This window comes from Rhea americana, unplaced genomic scaffold (assembly GCF_003343005.1).
Source record: "Rhea americana isolate MKP2758 unplaced genomic scaffold, rheAme1 scaffold_23, whole genome shotgun sequence".
Lineage (NCBI taxonomy): Eukaryota > Metazoa > Chordata > Aves > Rheiformes > Rheidae > Rhea > Rhea americana.
This window is the reverse complement of record NW_028186346.1, coordinates 6,115,088-6,133,927: the sequence shown is the minus strand read 5'-3', so window position 1 is coordinate 6,133,927 and position 18,840 is coordinate 6,115,088. Positions and strand designations below refer to the sequence as shown.

Here is an 18,840-nt window from a genome sequence, read left to right as displayed (position 1 = left end):
AAAAATTTGAAAATATTATTCTCAAAGTGAAATGACCCTCAACAATCAGGCTTTTAAAATCACTTGATACTCTGAAAAAAGCCATCACAGGCAAAAAGACCTGAGGAGAGGCCAGAAGCAAAAACCCTAAACTGTATATAAGATGAATAAACATTTTTACTCATAGCATTCATACTTCTTGGATTTCCTGTAAGGAAAAAAAAAGGAAAAAGAAAAGAAAGAAAGAAAAAAAACTAGCTCAGAGCTCTGAGTGGCAGCTGCCACAAAAAAATAGGGGGAACTAGCGAGGACTTCATACTTCCTCCATCCAACAATACAAGAAAAGATGTTTCTAGAAGTCATTAACCAATTAATCAATCAAGTGAAGCATCATTAACAGGAAGGGTTAAATTCAGGCTTTAGGATCTCTATGATATCTCATAAAAGCAGTGAGTGTCCTGCCTATCAGCAAAACTCTTGGGCACCACTTCCAAAGGTGTCAATAAAGGCTGGCAGAGTCTAAGACATTAAATAACAAGAAAGGAAAGTTTTCATGCCAAACTTTGGAAGCTGTCGGATTGTACACAGGCCATTGTACGATTATAGGAAGGGCTGAGAAAACTTATTGGCAACAGCAATGGAGATGGCAAAGTTACAAAGACTGATACTTCTGATGAAAGAAAACACTCTGATCACACTTGGCTGACGAGTTGACTTGCCTTACAAGTAATGTGGAGGCAAAAACCATCCAGTGTTTAGGGGTGCACACATATATTTTATTTGTGTGTGTATATACATATATATGTGTGTATATATATATATATATATATATATATATGGGGGGGAGTGTACACACATACTGTATGATGATCTAGATTTTAAATTTAATTTAAAAATCGTTTAAATTGGAGGACGCACATTCAGTAATAAATACATTAACAGCTGTTGCTATTAATTGCTTCTGGCAGTACCAGTGGATTCCTCAGAAGCCTTGTCTAATAAAAACTGTTTTGTTTGTGAAATTTGGAGGCTTCAGGTCACAAACAGGAGCAGTCCAACTATTATAATCCGATGTTAACTTCTGTTTTACTTCTAAATAAATGTCCATTGAATTATGTATTTTTCATATCCTAAATTGTTGCATCACATAGTTCTGCACTTTAAAACAACAGTAAATCCATGTCTGGTTTTCTGAAATCATAATTGCCCCATTCCCTTTTTCTATGTGTATTTTCTGGTAAGGTACATGCAAAAGAAAACACAGCAAGACTATCTTGCACAGCATTGATGTATTTTAGCTACTTTTGAAATTCGTGGATTAAGATCATTTTAATATTTTCGAGTAATTGGACACCTATATCCATAGGTCACTAATCTGAATGGTACTAAAAGTGGTACAGAATATCTAGTACTTCACATTCCATTTAACACGGAAATAAATAAAAGATTATCTAGCCTCCTGACAACTGGTATAAAACTGTCAAGTATCTTTAAGAATGGTAAACGGAATACTTACTAAATCCAAAAGCTGAAGGGCAAAGAAAAGGAAAAATACCTGGGGTACATTAGGCAAGTCAACCTAGATACCTCATACATTCCATTGGTAAGATATGTATTAATTTTACACAAGATCATGAAAAAATTAGTAACTCAACACTGGTTTTCTTTTTATATAACATCATGAAGTAAGAACAAACTACCCTCTTAAGTGCAACAATGCCTTGCAGTCAAATGACAGTTAACATATTACACACTACTTTTATGTTTTTTTAATAGAATAAATGGTGTTTACATCTGTACAATAAATAAAAGCAATAGCTTTCCAAAAGTACTTTCTCAACCTGCACAGAGCCCAGTATACCTACCTTGGTGCTTCCTCCACAACTTTTTGATTTCTTCTTTGAATGGAGCACTCTCTTTCATTTAACCACAAAGCATTGCCATGCTTATCTGCTAAAACCTAGAACAACAACACACTGCTATTAATGTACGCAACGCATGCACGAAGCCTGACATTCCACCACCCGCAGCTAGCTGTATGTTTTACTTATTGGGGAAAAAAAAAAAAAAAAAGCAGCATTCAATTATTTCCCCTCCCCCYCAAATACTAAGGTGAAGTTTAGGGGATAATCGCCATTCCAAAAAATTAGATGCATTTGAAATATTAATTGAATGCTACGTAGAATTCTAAAGACTATTATTATTAAAGCCTCCATAGCATCTACATAGAACACAAGGGGGAAAAAATACTTCAAAATTTGTGAGAAAGTGAAAGAAATTAGAAATCAAAAGACCAAGGCAAGATAAAAATTACATTTTCAAGCTTCTAAAATTGTATTACACAATAAAATACTCAGACCTAATTTGTTAAGCAATATCTTATCTCAACAAAGGAGAGCAAAATCTTGAAGGATGTCAAATGTAGCTCCTGACCTACAGATAAAAGCTTTCTGAAACAATGGCTAGTAGAGATCTCTTAGCTAACCGCAGTACCCTGTTCTCAAACAAAAAGGCAAATTCTTCAGAAACTTTGCAATCTTTTGTCAAAGGGAATAAAATCTGCCACTTCCCCAACACATTCAATGGAAAGTTTCAAGGATTTTCCTTTCAGGAGAAAACAACAGTTCTTGGCTACAACTTCAGTCCTCAGAAAAGTTAAAAAGAGTCAAGTACCTAGATCTAATTTCAGCTACCTAAATTGCATATTAGGGAAAAAAAAAAAAAAGTTCAGCATCACAGAACTCTCAATTGATACTGCAGCTTCAAACTGGAAGGTAAGAAAAGGAGCTTTATCATTTATGTGATAGACCATATGGCACAGTTGCTTCCAGTAGCAGGAGACTGGAATCTTCTAATGTTATAATCTTATACTCTATACACTTTCTAATTCTTTGGAAGAATTTCTTTTCTGGTGGCCAATACCTGCTCCCTTCTTCCTTAAAAAAATTTTCTCTCTAATCATTTTCTTTCACTTATCTCCCTGCTCTGATCTGCAGGAACCAGTGCCAACAATCATGCTTCATTCTTTAAAAGTGCAGCTCCACACTGAAAACAGAAAAGCTGGCCTTCCACAAACTGCATGAACACAACCATACGTGCTTACATTCATGACAAAGAATTTGTATTATTTATTCCTTTTAGTACCACAAAGCAAGCATAACACTCAGCAAGTGAACTCCTGTACCTATGACACCAATGGTTGCTAAAGTGTAAATAAATCTGGGCAGATGTGACAGAAGATGAGGCACCGATCTCATGAAGATAACTTGCACGCACTGTGCTGGCTCGGACGCAGAGATTTTCCTCAGAAATTCTTCAAGTTCCCATAAACTTACTGAACTATCTAGAGGAAAAATTCCCTTCAAAGAGCTCTGTGAGAGGAACAGTTCGGCGGGTGGGGGGAACTACAGCTTCTCCCAGACCCTCTTCCCTAAGCAGTGGGAAGTTTGGCAGCAAGAAGCACCGAAGAGCTCCAACCCCAGTTAGATCCTGTAACCACTTTGCTGGTGTCCAAAGCAACTTCCTACGCTAGTCCTATTCATCCCCTCCAGAACTAAATGATACGGGGCTCTGCCGAAACTTGTTTGGGGAAGACAGAAGGCTTTTTYTTTTTTTTYTTTTTTTTTTTTTTTTTTTTTTAATACTGAACAGTAGTTCTAGGGTATAGCATGCTACTTGGATGGAACCTCTGTTCTACAAGTAAAATGATTCCTTGAGACCACTTCTGTTTCAGACCTCCTTACAAAACCTGCAACTTCCCACTGATGTCAGTCTCACAGAAACACACAAACTAGAAAAGTCCTGGAATATTTTGATAAAAATAAATTACTGTTCTTCTCTCTTCTGTGTGTGTGTCTCTCTACRTAAGTATATGTATTTTAGTGAAGAGAATAATAAGTTATTTTTCAAGCCAACTTATAAACACTTTTGTTCATTTAAGGGACGTTTCTTGTACCATTCTCAATTTCTGAAATCTGTATCTTAAAAGAAACATTTTTGCACTGTCAGTTAATATGGCTTAAAAAGACATATATGAATATTGACTAGGAAGATGTAGTAATAAACAGAATCAGTCATGTAACATCTAGTGTCAGGCTCTAAATTCATCTCACGTCTACTGTTTGTATTATTAGAAATTAAAGAAGGTACTTATTTCATAAAACAATTRTACTTGAGAATGTATTTATAGCCTGTTGAAATCATGCTCTCTGATCACTCCTGAGATGAAGTAAAATTCCTKTACACATCTCACTAAAAATACACATCACAGCTACAGYGTTTTTGTAAATAGCTATATAYTGCTAAAAGAAAACGTCCTGTTTGGAGAACTGTAGAATGAGATGGTTACAATATAAGTGTATACTACATACAGTCATGCACTAAATAAACGTAATGTATCACATCCTCTCTCGATTCAACTAAATTTTCTTTCCAGTTGTAGGATTCCTGTTTAGCCAAGTAATATTTAAACATTCCATTGACTTTAACTTTAAACTAAGATCCTTTATGTCCAGGTATTTCAGGGGAACAAGACTTCAAATCAGTTCAAGCATAAACTCTATTTGGACTCTTTTTTCCTGTTAATTGTTTTAGTCTTTTCTTATGTTTTACAAAGTGATTGTTTTATAGCTAGACACAGGAAACCCCTTATTTAACAATTTTAAGTACTAATGCTTTGGAGCTATATGAGAATGTTAAAAAAAGTTCTGTTTAAAAGTTGTTGCTAAATTAATAAATATTTGGCATCTGGTCTCAAATTGTTTGTATATTTAGTAGTTTGAAAATGAACCAAGGTCAACATCCTAAAGTTGATTAGAACATGAAGTTAAAATGATATGCTGTGATATTGTTAAAAGGTGCTGTCAAAGTATTTGTGTAAAAAAAMCAGGATTCACTGTATGCTTATTACAAATAAAATTATGAATTCTTAATGGYAAAGCTATATTGTTTACACTAGGAAAAAATTATTTGATTGTTATAAAATACAGTACTGCTTAATTTTTTGAGGTAACCYTTTTTATACCTAAAAGGATCAAGATAATGCAAAATCTGGCCCCAATTCACAGAAGTATGGATAAATTAATCTCATCTAACTTTAGTCATCAGAAAGTCAGTAAGCCTAAGGAAATTGTCTAAACTGCCTTTCTAAACAATGAAGAAAAAGAGGGRCCTTCAGAAAGTGGCAAATCCCAAATTTTCTAGGACAGAAGGAACAGTTCTCAGAAGGTGCCGATCTCTTTCCACTGATCAGGGAGGGAGCTTAGAAAACTAAGTCAGAAAAAAAAACAAATTTAAACAAATACCACATACAAAGCATATACTTTAGTCCATTTCTATACAAGACAGCACTTGAGTATATGAATGTACTTGCTTCTTTCTATTAACTTTCAAAACAGCTTCCTGAAGTCAGACCTAAAAAATTAAAATGAACACTCAAATTTATTTTCAGTCTCCTACACACACTCCTCTTCTATTGCTGGTAGCAGGCTGACTGAATGTTATGTACAGTACAGCACTGCTAATCCAAATCTGCAAGCATCAGAAAGGAATACATCTGGAAGATGTATGAAGCTATTAAAAAGAAGGAGGGGGGAGAGACAAAAAACAAGGATGCAGGCACCCAAAAGTTATTAAAGAAAAACGTAGGAACAATCTCTAGCAAACTAACCTCTTCTGTAACCTAAGATGAACACTGAAACTAAGTGTTCACTATATACCTTCCCCTGATGCTTCAAAGGTGAGAATAGCTTGAGGTTTGTATTTCATTTTTACAAAATCTATTTCTTTATTTCACATATGCTATAAATTAATCTGTGCACAGGCAAACATTAAATGTAAGTTTAAAATAAATAAAAACATAGGAAGTATATCAGGTTTGAGTGGGTACATATCTGGCAGAATAAAGAAAGTTAAGTATTTCTTTCAAAAAATCATTCCACACTACCAAATTTTTTGGTGTTGTTGTTTCATTAAGTTATTGAGCTACTGTCAAACTACTCCAGGCTCCCACTGTAAAAGAAAACATACCACAACTTAGAAAGAGTTTGTATCTTAGACCAGAAAAATAAGTGAAATTTCTGTTGAGAAAACTGACATATTCCTCATGGATTTCTTGTCAGAAAAGATTAATTCAAGGCTATTAGCAGACATGGTTCAGTTGCTACAGAAGATAAAATATATACAAATTCTTAAATCATAATTTTATTAAAGAATCTGTCTGAAAGCAGATCTGGTTTTACTGCCAGATATAATAAAAGATATAAATGATCACAATCAAAAAGTTAAGGAGACTACACCTAATTTCTAATCACAAACTGCCCAAAACGGGATACAAAGTCTCTAGTTCACAAGGATCATTAGATGCTTCCAAAGAGAATCCAAAATATTGGCAAGGCAGCTAGAATCTGCAATAAAAGCGCAACAGTGCTTGAGATCCTATTTCCTCTGTCGTGCTTACTCTAGAATCAGAGCTTCATTGAGTTAGGAATCCCCAGTTCAAAATTCAGCYTTAGCACAGATGTCTACAACCATGTTTTTCAATCAACTGAGCATCATTCATTGTCTTCCTGTTAAAAAAGGGCTAGAGAATAAAAACAGGAAGGCTGTATTGTGTATGATAGCCATGTAGTTTGAGCAATGGCCCAAGACACAGGAAAACAGATTCTAGGCCTTTTTTAGCCTCGTGTTTGAAATGATATTCCCTACCACTTAATAAAAGGCATAGAGTACAGGGCTAATGGTGGAATGACACCACAGTCTCCTAAACTGTTCTTTAGTTACTCAAAAGCACATTTTTATCCCCCTCAAATTTTGTTTATTTTGCATTCTGTTTTAGAGAAGAACAGAAATCACTGAACTTATCTTTCATAGAAAAAAAGTAAGGGCTACTCAAAAAAATTCCTCATGTATTTGGCATCATTGACATTACACAAATCATGTATCACTGCTTAAAAGATTAAGATTATCTTTACAAATTGCATCTCTAACATGAGTTTTTTACTACTGTATTAAGATGCATAGTATTAGAAATTCTGTTTTTAATTATTGGTAACAAATAAATATAGGGTCATGATCTTCTTGATCTTGGTTGAAAATCTAAGTGAAATTATTATGAAAAAATTAACAATTGCATTTGACAAAAATATACTATTTCATCTATTTCTGTAATTCTTCCTTCGATGCAGCTGTATAACTGAGCCACAGGTATTGTTTCTGAATTTTAAGTTTGATGGAAACTCTTACAAGAGGACTCAGTAAAATTTGCCTGAAATACTGTGTTCACCGGAACAGTTCTATGTCACTTCCCATTAGCAAGGCACCCAGACCAAAGATCAAAATTAATTTTTTGCTACACAGCTTTCTAAAAGTCTCTGCTATTTTTCTAGAGGCATATAGATTACATCTGTATGTGCAGTTGCTAGCTCAAATGACTCTACAGTGTATACATAAGCATGCAGTTTTGAAATGCCATCCCAAACCAGCAAAGACTTCAACTCCTTCCAGTCTTCCTAAATTTTGCCTAACATAAACAATACAACAAAAAACTCCTCGACAAGTAAAGTAGTATCATCTGAGTTTTGATACGAGTTCAGGACCAYTTACCCAAAGAATACCCCAACAATATTTTACAAATAGTAAAGGTGAGAAGAGCAAAGAAGAAAAAGTTGGGATAGGACAACTTCTGAGATTCAGTAAYATACAGAGAGAAAAATTATCTCATCTCAGAAGAACAAGCAAAAGAAGAGTTGTATTACAAGATGTCTGATTCCTGTGTTCATATACATTAAACTAAATGCACGCAAATAAACACAGAAGCCTATCATTGCATTGGCCAGCTTCACTCAAGGTCTCTATCAGAACAGACATGATGGCACTCTAGAGGAGCTCTGCTAAAGGAGAAACTCCTTGGGATGCAATATATAGGCACTTCAGAGCCACTCTTAAGATGCACCATCTTCTCTGTAACCTGTAATGTCCACTTTTTTGAACCTCAGGGGTTCAATCAGTTCAAATCTTATGAACTAACTAATAATAATACAAACCTGGATTTCTATGTGACGAGGGTTATCAATGAACTTCTCTATCAGTAAGCGATCATCACCAAAACTCGAAGCAGCCTCTTGAGATGAAAACCTAAAACCTTCCCTTAAATAATGAAAAGAGAAAGAATACATCCATATTTTAAAAGTTGATGATTAAGTCAAGTTCTGAAGAGCACAAATAGGAGTATTCTTATTCATTCTAATCACATAGCAGTTTTTAATCAAACAGTTCCAAAACCTGTAAAAGCTCCACTTTTACCACTTGCATTTGATTCTTCAGCAAATGCCATTACAAAGACAAAAAAAATTCATGCACAAAGTGCAGAGAATTTAAGTTTTTAAAAAGCTTGGGCATTTAAGATGATTTGCAGGATTTTTTTCATTAGCATTTTCTTCTACAAAAATAAGACAGAAATCAAATCTAAAGAAACAAATTATTTTTAATGTATACACCCCTCAACACATCAGAGGTCAGTTACATATTAATTAGGTGAAAGCACTGTAGATATCGTACCGTGTATCTCATAAATTCAGACATTGAATATATAACTAGCAGATGCAATACTCCACTTAATATAACACATAGCTATAACACTATCTTTTTCCCTAAACTAGAATTGAGACTTACACTGCATGTTACAAATAATTCCCTCTATTTTCTCTTTCAAATACATAATTACTCAAATGAAATTATAAAATACTAAAAATATCAACTTTATTTTTCCCTAGCAGAAAGGTTACTCCTACAGAACATGACTGCTGCTGACAAACAACTTTACATGAAGTTTTCTCCAGGGTGAAGTTTACCACAGTGCAAGACTCAAAGGCTCCCCAGAAGTTTTCTACAGGTTCTTTGAATAGCATATTAGTTCCAATTATGTCAACATATATGGAAAGTCTGAGGCAAATTTATGTGGGATTAATTATTGACATGCAGTAGTCCTGATATCTGTACACTAAAAAACAATTACAACAGGATTGTACTGAAGTTTCCATAGCTTTCCATCTCTAGAACCTTGTTCAATCTCAAAAACAAAACTGGCACTACGTAACTGAAGCACAGGTAAATCTGATGTTTCACAGTATACAGAAACACGCATATTTAAAGGTATTTCTTCATATTATTTTAAAATTGTGGATTTTTATTTGCTATAGTTTTGAGAGAGATGATTCTCAATGTGGAATCAGTTGTAATCTTTCACAAGTTCATATCTAATCTCAATATATTACTTTTCAACAAGATAAAGCACATAAGTATTTGAGATTCTGTAGACTAGCTGGTAAGTCCAAAAAACGATAGTGAGGCAACAAGCATCCACACACAATACCTGTGCTTACTGAAACAGATTTAGAGCCGTTTAGACTTTAGGCTCTTGCTTAACGTTGTGTATATTCTATCAGACAGTATTATGCTCAGTTGACAATTTTTCCTTAACTGATGTACTAATTAGAAATCCAAACCGCAACGTTTGTTAAGAGTTATTACACCTAGTTATCTAAACCATGTATCTGTAAACCTTTTTGAAGTTTTATATAATAGATAATGAATACAACCATCTCAATCAAAGACTGACCCTATTTATATTTGTATTTTACAAATCCATGCAGCTGCATTTGCTCGAAGATAAAGTTACCATAASTGCACTCTTTTCTTTCTTAAAAAGATCATACCAACCACACCAAGATGGCCTCGGCATCTTTATTAATACAAAAAAAAGGGGGGGGAGGCGCTAGAAAGCAATTTATATTGGGAGTGTTACCCTCTCACCAAGTAGCAGCAGGGCCTGAGGCAATTCCTACAGGGAGCATAAGCACCAGTTCCCAGAGGCAGTGGGGCCTCACAGGTAGGAGGTGTGCATGGTCAACACCCAGAGGCACCAGCAGAAAGTTGAAAAGGGCCCACCTCAAGCAGCTGTACATAAATGCCCTCACTCTAGGTAACATATAGGAGGAGCTGGAGCCCAAGTGCAGGAACAGTTTTACAATAATACTTGGAATAACTGAGACTGGGTAGGTCAGGTCACCGACTGCAGTGCTTCGATAGATGGAAGCCAGGGCAATAGGGTTGCCCTATCCATGAAAGGGCAGCTCCACTATATGCACCTCTTCTTAGGAAAGATTAAGAGGCTGAGAGCTGGTGGGTCAGGACAGAGAAGAGGCCAGTAAGGGTGATAGTGCAGTGCAAGTTTGTTACAGTTCAACTGCTCAAGCTGACAAGTGGACAAAGTCTTCTTTAAGTAATTCAGTGAAAACTCTAAGACTCTAAGGTTTTTTTTTTTTTGGGGGGGGGGGGGATTGTTGTTGATTTTACAGAAGACTTTAACCTTCCCAACATCTATTAAAAGAGCAACACAGTAGAACAGAAGCAAGCTGGGAGGTTTCTGAAGGTTATTGGGGACAAATTCTTAACAAAGATGCTAAATGCATTTATAAGACGGACTACTAGTAGTGCAAGAGGATCAAATCACAGATATCTTGAGAAATGTTGACTCATACAAGTCCATAAGGCCAGATGGGATGTTGAGAGCAGTGGCTTATGCCACTGTGAGGCTGCTCTGTCATCTTTGAAAGGTTTTGAATATCAGGAGAGGTCCCTGATGATCTGAGCAAGACAAATATTTCAGCCACCTTTGAAAATGCATCAAAGAATCAAAAGAACTAGAAGCTGGTCAGCCTCACTAATTCCTGAGAAAAATCATGGAGTAAGATCTCCCAGAAGCTATTTCTGGGCATTTGAAAAAGTGATTGAGAACAGATTAGATTTACCAATATGTATTTATCAAGSTTATCACACTTCTACAACTAGATCAATGAATGACACAAGAACACTGAGTATCATCTGCCTCAATTTTAGCAATGTCTTAGTGATCTCCCACAGTTTGTATCCAAATTAGGATGCTACAGTCTAGACAACTGCACAACTAGATGGGTGAAAAACTGGCTGGATTGCTAGACTCATGCTAGCGGCTGGCAGCTCATTCTCCACCTGGAAGGCAATTACAAGTGAATTTCCTCTGTAGTATATTATTCCGGGATCAGTTTTATCTCATTATTAATAATTTGGAATGTACAATCACCAGTTTGCAGACATCACTAAATTGGGGAGTACCATCAGTATATTTGAGGGCAGGATTGCATTTCAGAGAGATCAAGACAGATTGGACAGGACAGGCAGACAGGAACCTTACGTATTTCAAGAAAAACAAAGAAGTCCTGTGCTTAGCACAGACTAATCCCCTGCATCAGTACAAACTGGGGAACTGACTGGCTGCTGAGGATGACCTGCGGGTCCTGCTGGATAGGAGGCTCTGAGGCAAGTCAGTAGTGTACCCTGACAGTGATGAAAACTAAAAGCACACTGGGTTTTATCAAAGACAGTATAGCCAGTACAGGAACAGCAGTGATTACTCCCTTTTACTGAGAGCGTATTAGATCATATCTGGAACACCGCATCTAGTTTTGGACTCCCCCTCATATTAAAATGATGTTGATAAACTGAAGTGACAGCAGCAGAGCACCAAGAAGATGGTTAGGGCACTGAAGCACAAGAAAGGCTGAGCAAACTGGTCCTGTTTAACTAGGAGAGGAGAAGGTATAAGGGAGATCTAACAGAAGCCTCTCAGTGCTTGAAGAGGACATTACCAAGACAACAGGGCTAGGCTCTTTAGTGTGGTGCACAACAGGAGAACAAGAGAAACTGGTCACAAATTGAAACAGAGGAGGTTCCAAACAGATAAAAGAGAAAAAATTCCTATGATAACAACTGAGGCAGGCTGTTTGGAAAGGCTGTGGAACCACTGTCCTCAGAGGTTTAAGATCTGACTGGACAAAGCTCTAAGCAACCAGGTCCGAATTGAGTGCTGACGCTGCTCAGTGCAGGGAGCTGAATGAGATGACTTCCTAAGGTCCTTTCAAACATGAATGATGCTAGAAGTGGGAGAACAGGATGCCTTTACGAGTTCTCTCTCCCCATATAGTACATCTATTTACATTGAAGTATAAGTTGTACAGAAGTATTTACTGGTCTTGCCATAAGTTTCCTTCCATTTGTCTGAAGTGAGGTAATCTGTGCCAACTCCATGCCTCCAGTTGCAAGCTCAGCTTTGCTGTTTCAACTGAAGCAACAACCTTCTTTGGAGACAGACAGACACTAATGAGGAACTGCAGCTATTATGCAATATTTCAGTTTCCAATATCAGGAAAAAAGAGAATACAGTCTCTTCCTATCTAGACTAGAATTAGAAAGACCATACAGTTAAAAACACATTATCTATCATTACTACAATGGAATCCCTCTAAAAATGTGACCAATAGATATTCAAAATGTTGTCTGATTTTATACAAAAAACTAATATCCATTGCTTCAGCAATTCCAAATTTAAAAGGAAAACTAAAATGACCTAATCGCAGCATTTTACATATATATTTATGCAGATAGCTGGCATGTAATTCYATGTTTAATTATGTTTATTTATTGTTCTGTTTTGAATCACAAATTAAAAATATCTGAAAAGTTTACATGTTTCTTCAGCAATACAGAATTTTATCAATTCTGTTAGCTTTCTGCTTTCAATTCCAACTTGAACATAGTTGTGATCTTGCCATATCTGAAGGGCTTTAGTACAGTTTAAGAACACCTCTCTATCAATCACTGGAATAATCATTCGAGTAGTATTCACATTCATTATTTATTTTTGGCAGAGTTACAAAACATAAAGAATGCAATAGGCTATAAGTGATGGTCCATTAAAGACTTCTACTTAAAATCAGGTCCCAGTTAGTAAGACCACTGYTCTTCACTTGCCCAATTCCCTTCTCTTTACCTTAACATTTCTACAGCACACAGCTATGCTGGACAGACCAAGGACGCCAAGTCCATACACTCCTATTTTTGCAGAACAGTCTGGCAGGCCAAATAAACTGCTTCGGGAAAGTGATAAAGCTCAATGTTCATGTCTGTAAAAAATGAAACACTGTTCCTATTAAGTCATTCTGCGAAGGTCTTCATAAATTCCCTTGCCTCAAGAGGTGAGGGATTCAGAATGATCTGTTAYGTATTATTCCACATAAGTTCTTCCAGTTCAACTGCTCATTCCTTCAGAGCCATTGGAAGATTACAGAGACAAAACTTCAACAGATGCTTSTGAAGGAAAGTGGTGAACTGCAGAATATGTTTACAGACCAGACTTGAACAAAAAAGTTTGCTAGTAGTTCTCCCACATATCCTGTGGTACAACCCCAGTGAACAGCAACAACTACAGAACAGTGCAAGCAATCACACCATGGTAGCATAGGACCGCAGAAAAGAAATGACAGCGCATCTCTGAAGCTCTTAAAGCAATGTTTGACTTTTAAATTCATAAACTGGCATGGGCTCTGAAGAAGAAAATTAAAGTAACAGGGATATTTATTTTACTATTGTAAGCTAAAAGGTAAAATCTTTGATCTAAACACCTGCTCTTGGAAGGTGCCTTGTTGAAAATTTTCAGAGATATATGAAGCATGGAAGATTTCAATATCCAAGGAAAACAAATTTAGCCACAAAGCTCCAAATTTATCAAAAATTAATTGTTAGAAGAAAATTCAGTACAGATTTCCAACTCAAAAGGATTATGTTTAAAGCTGAAACTATTAAAAACCATTATTTCCTGTACTGTGATAACTTCATATACTGAACCTACAAGCTAGTAAAGATCTTTGTGTGCACAGATCCAGTYTCATATAGTAGTTTTCCCTCAAGAAATTAAATCAGCAGTTCTTTAAAGAGATGATCACCAAGATAATTCCTCTTTAAAGCCTGCAGCAGACCATTTGAAGCCATGAAGCTCAAGACTTAGTTACACGTACAAGCGTTATCCTGAAAGCAAGAGAGAGCCTTCAATATCTCTATTATCAATGAAAAGAAGGAAAGATACAGAAAACTTAGACATTCACAGACTCCCAGCCTCTAGTTATGTTTTGTGCTGAACTTAATGTTGCCTATATTTTGAAAATGCTTTGGGACTGGTACCTCTGGGATGCAAGCATAGAGGCTCTTTGTGTATGAGACCAGAGCTGAGATGATCAGTTATGGCAAGATAGGAGACCATTAGATATATGCAGTAGCAGAACTTCAGCCATCCCAGTTTCTCAGGCTGTTAATCTAGAAATCTAAATTCAATATTAACTGCTCTTCAGATATCTRTTTTTCTTTTTCAATATAACTTTTTTCAATATAACTTTTAAAGTGGATATCCGTTATCTGAAAAAAAGCATATCCTAAGTTGAACTTATCCAAATCAAGATAACTAGCTAGAACTTAGATTATAGTGAAGATAAATTTRTTTTAATTTCAGAACTGGCTCAGCAGCTTGAACTGCACACAAAATTCCAAACTAGATCTTGACTCAAATTTGGAAAAAAAGCAATAGAAACAATGAGAGAATTTGAGGTATTCATATCTGAACAGGTACAACAGCAGCCATACCCAAACAAAGTGGGAGAGGTGAACATGGCAACCTTCCACAACCACATGCACATGAAGAACAATTTCCAAAAGGAAAAAAAAAAATAAAGTTACAGCAGTAGTAAAGGAGTACTCTAGTGTTTCCAAATAAAAATACTAAATGGAACTGGCAGAAACCTTGGACATATCTGGAATAATTTCATAATATCTAGAGGGATCTAATGAAAGTTTCTTCACTTAGGATATTTAAGAGGTGTGAAGGATGAAGCACTAATAAGTTACCATGGTGAATAATTCTATAACAGCAGGAATTCAGTCATTCAGATAGATCTTTTCCATTTCCAATGTCTATTGCCACATAACACCACATTACTTGCTATGTAACACCATCATATAAAGCTTTTTCTTTTTAATACTGTACATAATTGGTTTTAAGAGCAATCTTCCGCGCTTCGTCTGTCCTGAAAATGCAAAAACACGTTTCAACAAAATGATTTTATATAAAGCGTTTTTTTCAACAGCATTTGGAATTAATCCTGCAGGGCAAAACCAAAACAAGTTGGCAAATCAAAATTTTATCCACAGTTCTCAGGAACATCTCGCATTTGTGACCTCTAAAATTCCGAAAGTCATTCTCATACTGGCGTCTCCACAGTGTTTGCCAATAGCTGAGAATTAGCTTATTTTTAGGATTACATGGACTTCRATGCAGCAAGAAAAGACTTGAAAACAACTTTTTTCCTATGATATCAAAATTATCAGATAAGTTGTTTTTACTAATAACGAGTTGAGTCACCTTCAAAACACTCAGTCAGTTTTTCTTCTTTAGATACATAAAAAAGGAAAAAAATCTTAATTCTATAAGACAGTTAATGGACATACACAACAAAAATGTTTCACAACCTCATACACATTTCTTCAAGAAAGATTTCTTCAAGAAGCACCAAAATCACCTATTTAATACTTAAATGGAAAACAAATCTATCTTCATTTCTCTTAATCTCACTTTATCTTCCTGCAACAAATATTTTGCCTACTGAATTTTCACTTCTTTGCTGCCTGCAAACTTTAAAATAAACACTTCTTGAAATAAGGTCAGTGACTACTGTTGATCTGACTCAACTAATCTAAACTTTCTTTCTCTTACCACTTCTTAGATATTATTCTGTAGAGTTACTATAAAACAAGACCAATATAATTAAGAGGATTATTAAAAGGGCACCACCGGCAAATACCAAGAAACTGAGTATTTCGGAGGCTTTCCACAAAGAAGGCAAGCATCTCTAATATGGATCAAAATAATTTCATTGTTAAGTGTACCAAAATAACATCCATAGCTGGTTTCTGTTGACACAATGATTTCTATCAGGTGACTTTCTGGTCAAAATAATAATCATAACTTCTTCAAAACAAATTAGTAATCATGACTTCAGTCTGAGTTTTCAATTTTTAGACAGTTATTTTAATCAAACCTCTTTGACAGTTTCTGAGCAAAACAAGAAATGAATGCCTTCCTTTCAAGTCCAACAGATGTACTTGCTGACTGAATAAGATCAAGGGAGCAATTTTGGTTTCCTAAGCAGTTGGAACAAAGCATCCTTGTAATAAAGCATGTTATTCTAGATCCTCATTTTAATATGCAAATCTTTGTTTTTCTATTTAGATCTGAATATAAACAGACCAGAGGTAGCAACATACACAAAAAGTTTTTTTTCAAATTAAAATTTAACTGCTAGTCATTTATTTTGTTCTTCATTACAGCTTTTAGGTTCTGAGACTTAAAATAAATTTAATAGACTATACAAAAATTCAACCGGAAAAAACACAGTCATGACTAACATTTAAGCAAATGAAAAAGAATTGTACTTTGAGTTAACTCCAGACATGTGTACTCTCATATTCACATAGGAAGAAAAATATTTCTAAGATTTTAGATCTCAACATAGAGACTTTTGGTTACATATCATTGAAAAAAAATCACAAAATGCCTTTTTCTGTAACATTCCTGGCACAAAAGCATGCGACTAGACACCTCACTGCCAGAATATCAGAGAAGACTAGATTCTAGAACAACTCCAGTCAACAGGTATCTGGCAGGGTTTGGGGTTCAGACAYACCATTAAAAGATGTGAAAATTTGTGTGTTTAAACAAATACTCCCTTTCAAACAAACAGGCAAATGCACAATAGCTTGCTGAGACAAATATGTTAAACACTGAAGTATGCAATTTATTGTACATTCTGGAAACACTTTATATGTGTTTCCATACATGAATAATTAGTCCCATCAACTTCAACAGAACTAGTTGTTCAAAAACTAACATTCGTAAATCGTGGCCAAATGGTTTATTCTACTAAATGCACAGACAATTTATACATCAACATTCTGGAATCCAAACGATAAAATATTATTTACAGTATAAACATACAGTCATAGGCAATTGTAAGGTTTGTACCCAAAATAATGAACTGTGACGTTTTATAAGTTTTAAACAAAACTTAATTTTATCTACATGCATGCAAACAGAAGTATACTGCACATTAAACCGAAGGGAGAAAAACAGATACTATCCAATTTCTGTTTAACATTTGATATCTGCTCAACTGTCAGCTCACAGTGGCTTAATGGGACTTTGGTAACTGCAGCATTCATCAAGGCAAGCTTTTGGACAGCATCTCACCTGGTCTCTTCATCATCCCAGGCGATTCTCATGCCTTTCCCACCACCACCTGCTGAGGCCTTGATCATGACAGGGTAGCCTAACAGCGGGGAACAATTAGACAGAAGTTCAAACTTTGATCAGTTGGTCATAGGAACATGACAACTGACCACATGTCCAATAATGCCAGGAGACAGTAACTTGGTTTATTAAAATACTACTTGTTTGGAAGGAGAGATTTTTTCTTTGCAAGACTTAGCTGTCAGTACAGTGATTTTTGAAGACAAGAAAAGGTTGTCTTTTCTATTTCGTTTATGTAAGAAAAACATTGAATTGATTATTTCCAAGTAACAAAATGATTTATGAATAAAAGCATTTGACCTTTCACTGCACTTTCTTTAGAAACAAAATTTTGTTCCTTTTCCACTACTCAAACAGACTACTGCTGTGATAAAGTTAAACATTTTATTAGTAAGAAGCAGAAGAAGATCTTCATAAATTGTTAGTTAAGAGATTCCAGTAAGCCTTATTCACCATTCCTGGTCAATAACGCAGTAGATTTTAAATAATAGAGCATTTCCAAAGAGCTTTGCTGCTCTGATACTAAGCAATGACAAGTAAGAATCAAAGCAAACAGATCATCATTACACATTAAAGATAAAACAAATCATTTTTCCCAAGTGACAAGATGCAAAAAAATTAAATGAGCACCATAATCTGACAACACTACATAAAAGTGGTAATATTTTACTTTYGGAACAAAATAGAATCAAGGTCTTCGTTTTCTGAAAGCTAAAGGTATGGTAAGAAAGCACATAATTTTAAAGTAGATTTAATAGTATGTGTATCTTGTAGTACAACATTAATTAAAACCATTTCCTAAAACAATTTCTTATTCATATCAGTGCATTTCACTTCTCTCCCAGATCAATGTATGGAAATGTAGAAGTTAAGGACCTGATTATAAAGTTTTTGTGATGTTTCTAGGATAATTTAAAAAATAGTTCATGTCTTTGGTCTCCAGCACTTTTAATGGAAAACATAACATTAAACCAGACATTAGACCAGCTGATAGTCTCTGGAAAGAAAAAAAATCAGTCACTCCTTGCAAAATGAATACATCTTCCTACAGAAGGCTCTAATCTTGGGATGAAAGGGCATATCTGACTATGGCTCATAATAGAAACTGTCAAGCCTGCTATTATATATGTAACCCAAGTTTACAGTTTCTTTCTGCAACATAGGTCTTACTCTACTGACGACAGTGGTATCTCCCCACCTCCTCCCTAAAAGCATTGGACTCAAAGGATGTTCAGGAGATAATGACTTTAAAATACAAACATATCTGGGAAGTCTTCTAATTAAGACAACTAAAGTGGACATGCATAAAAGGGGCGTGATACAAGCATAATAAATAGAGCAACATAGAGCAATATTGACTGGAAGGCAGGGAAGAAGCAAAGCGCAAGCGAATTTCGGACTATTAAAGAAACAACAATAAAGTAGTTTCCCACCTAACGTCATTAGGCTGTAGAATCCCATGGTACAGTATTCCCATGCTACAGTGTGGTTAAGTACTGCAGAAAGGTAACAGATAAGCAAATAGGTAGCACAAACCTCAAGTTCCTATAGACAGTGGTAACAAAAGGGCTATAAAAGTTCATACTTCAAAGTCTAAAGTAATCTCTAGTTACTAGGTACGACTATAGGTGCAA

The 18,840-nt window shown here is 35.4% G+C and overlaps 1 protein-coding gene across 1 annotated transcript in view; it reads right to left on the bottom strand.

Annotated features, from left to right (window-relative positions):
* Positions 1–18,840, bottom strand: part of PCCA (propionyl-CoA carboxylase subunit alpha) — a 287,460-nt gene that overhangs the window by 181,912 nt on the left and 86,708 nt on the right. The window contains exons 8-10 of the mRNA XM_085305994.1: positions 17,147–17,225; positions 8,022–8,124; positions 1,845–1,939 (exon numbers count right to left, since the gene is read on the bottom strand). Of these exons, the coding sequence (XP_085162120.1) occupies positions 1,845–1,939; positions 8,022–8,124; positions 17,147–17,225 (277 nt within the window). The remainder of the gene's footprint in view (positions 1–1,844; positions 1,940–8,021; positions 8,125–17,146; positions 17,226–18,840) is intronic.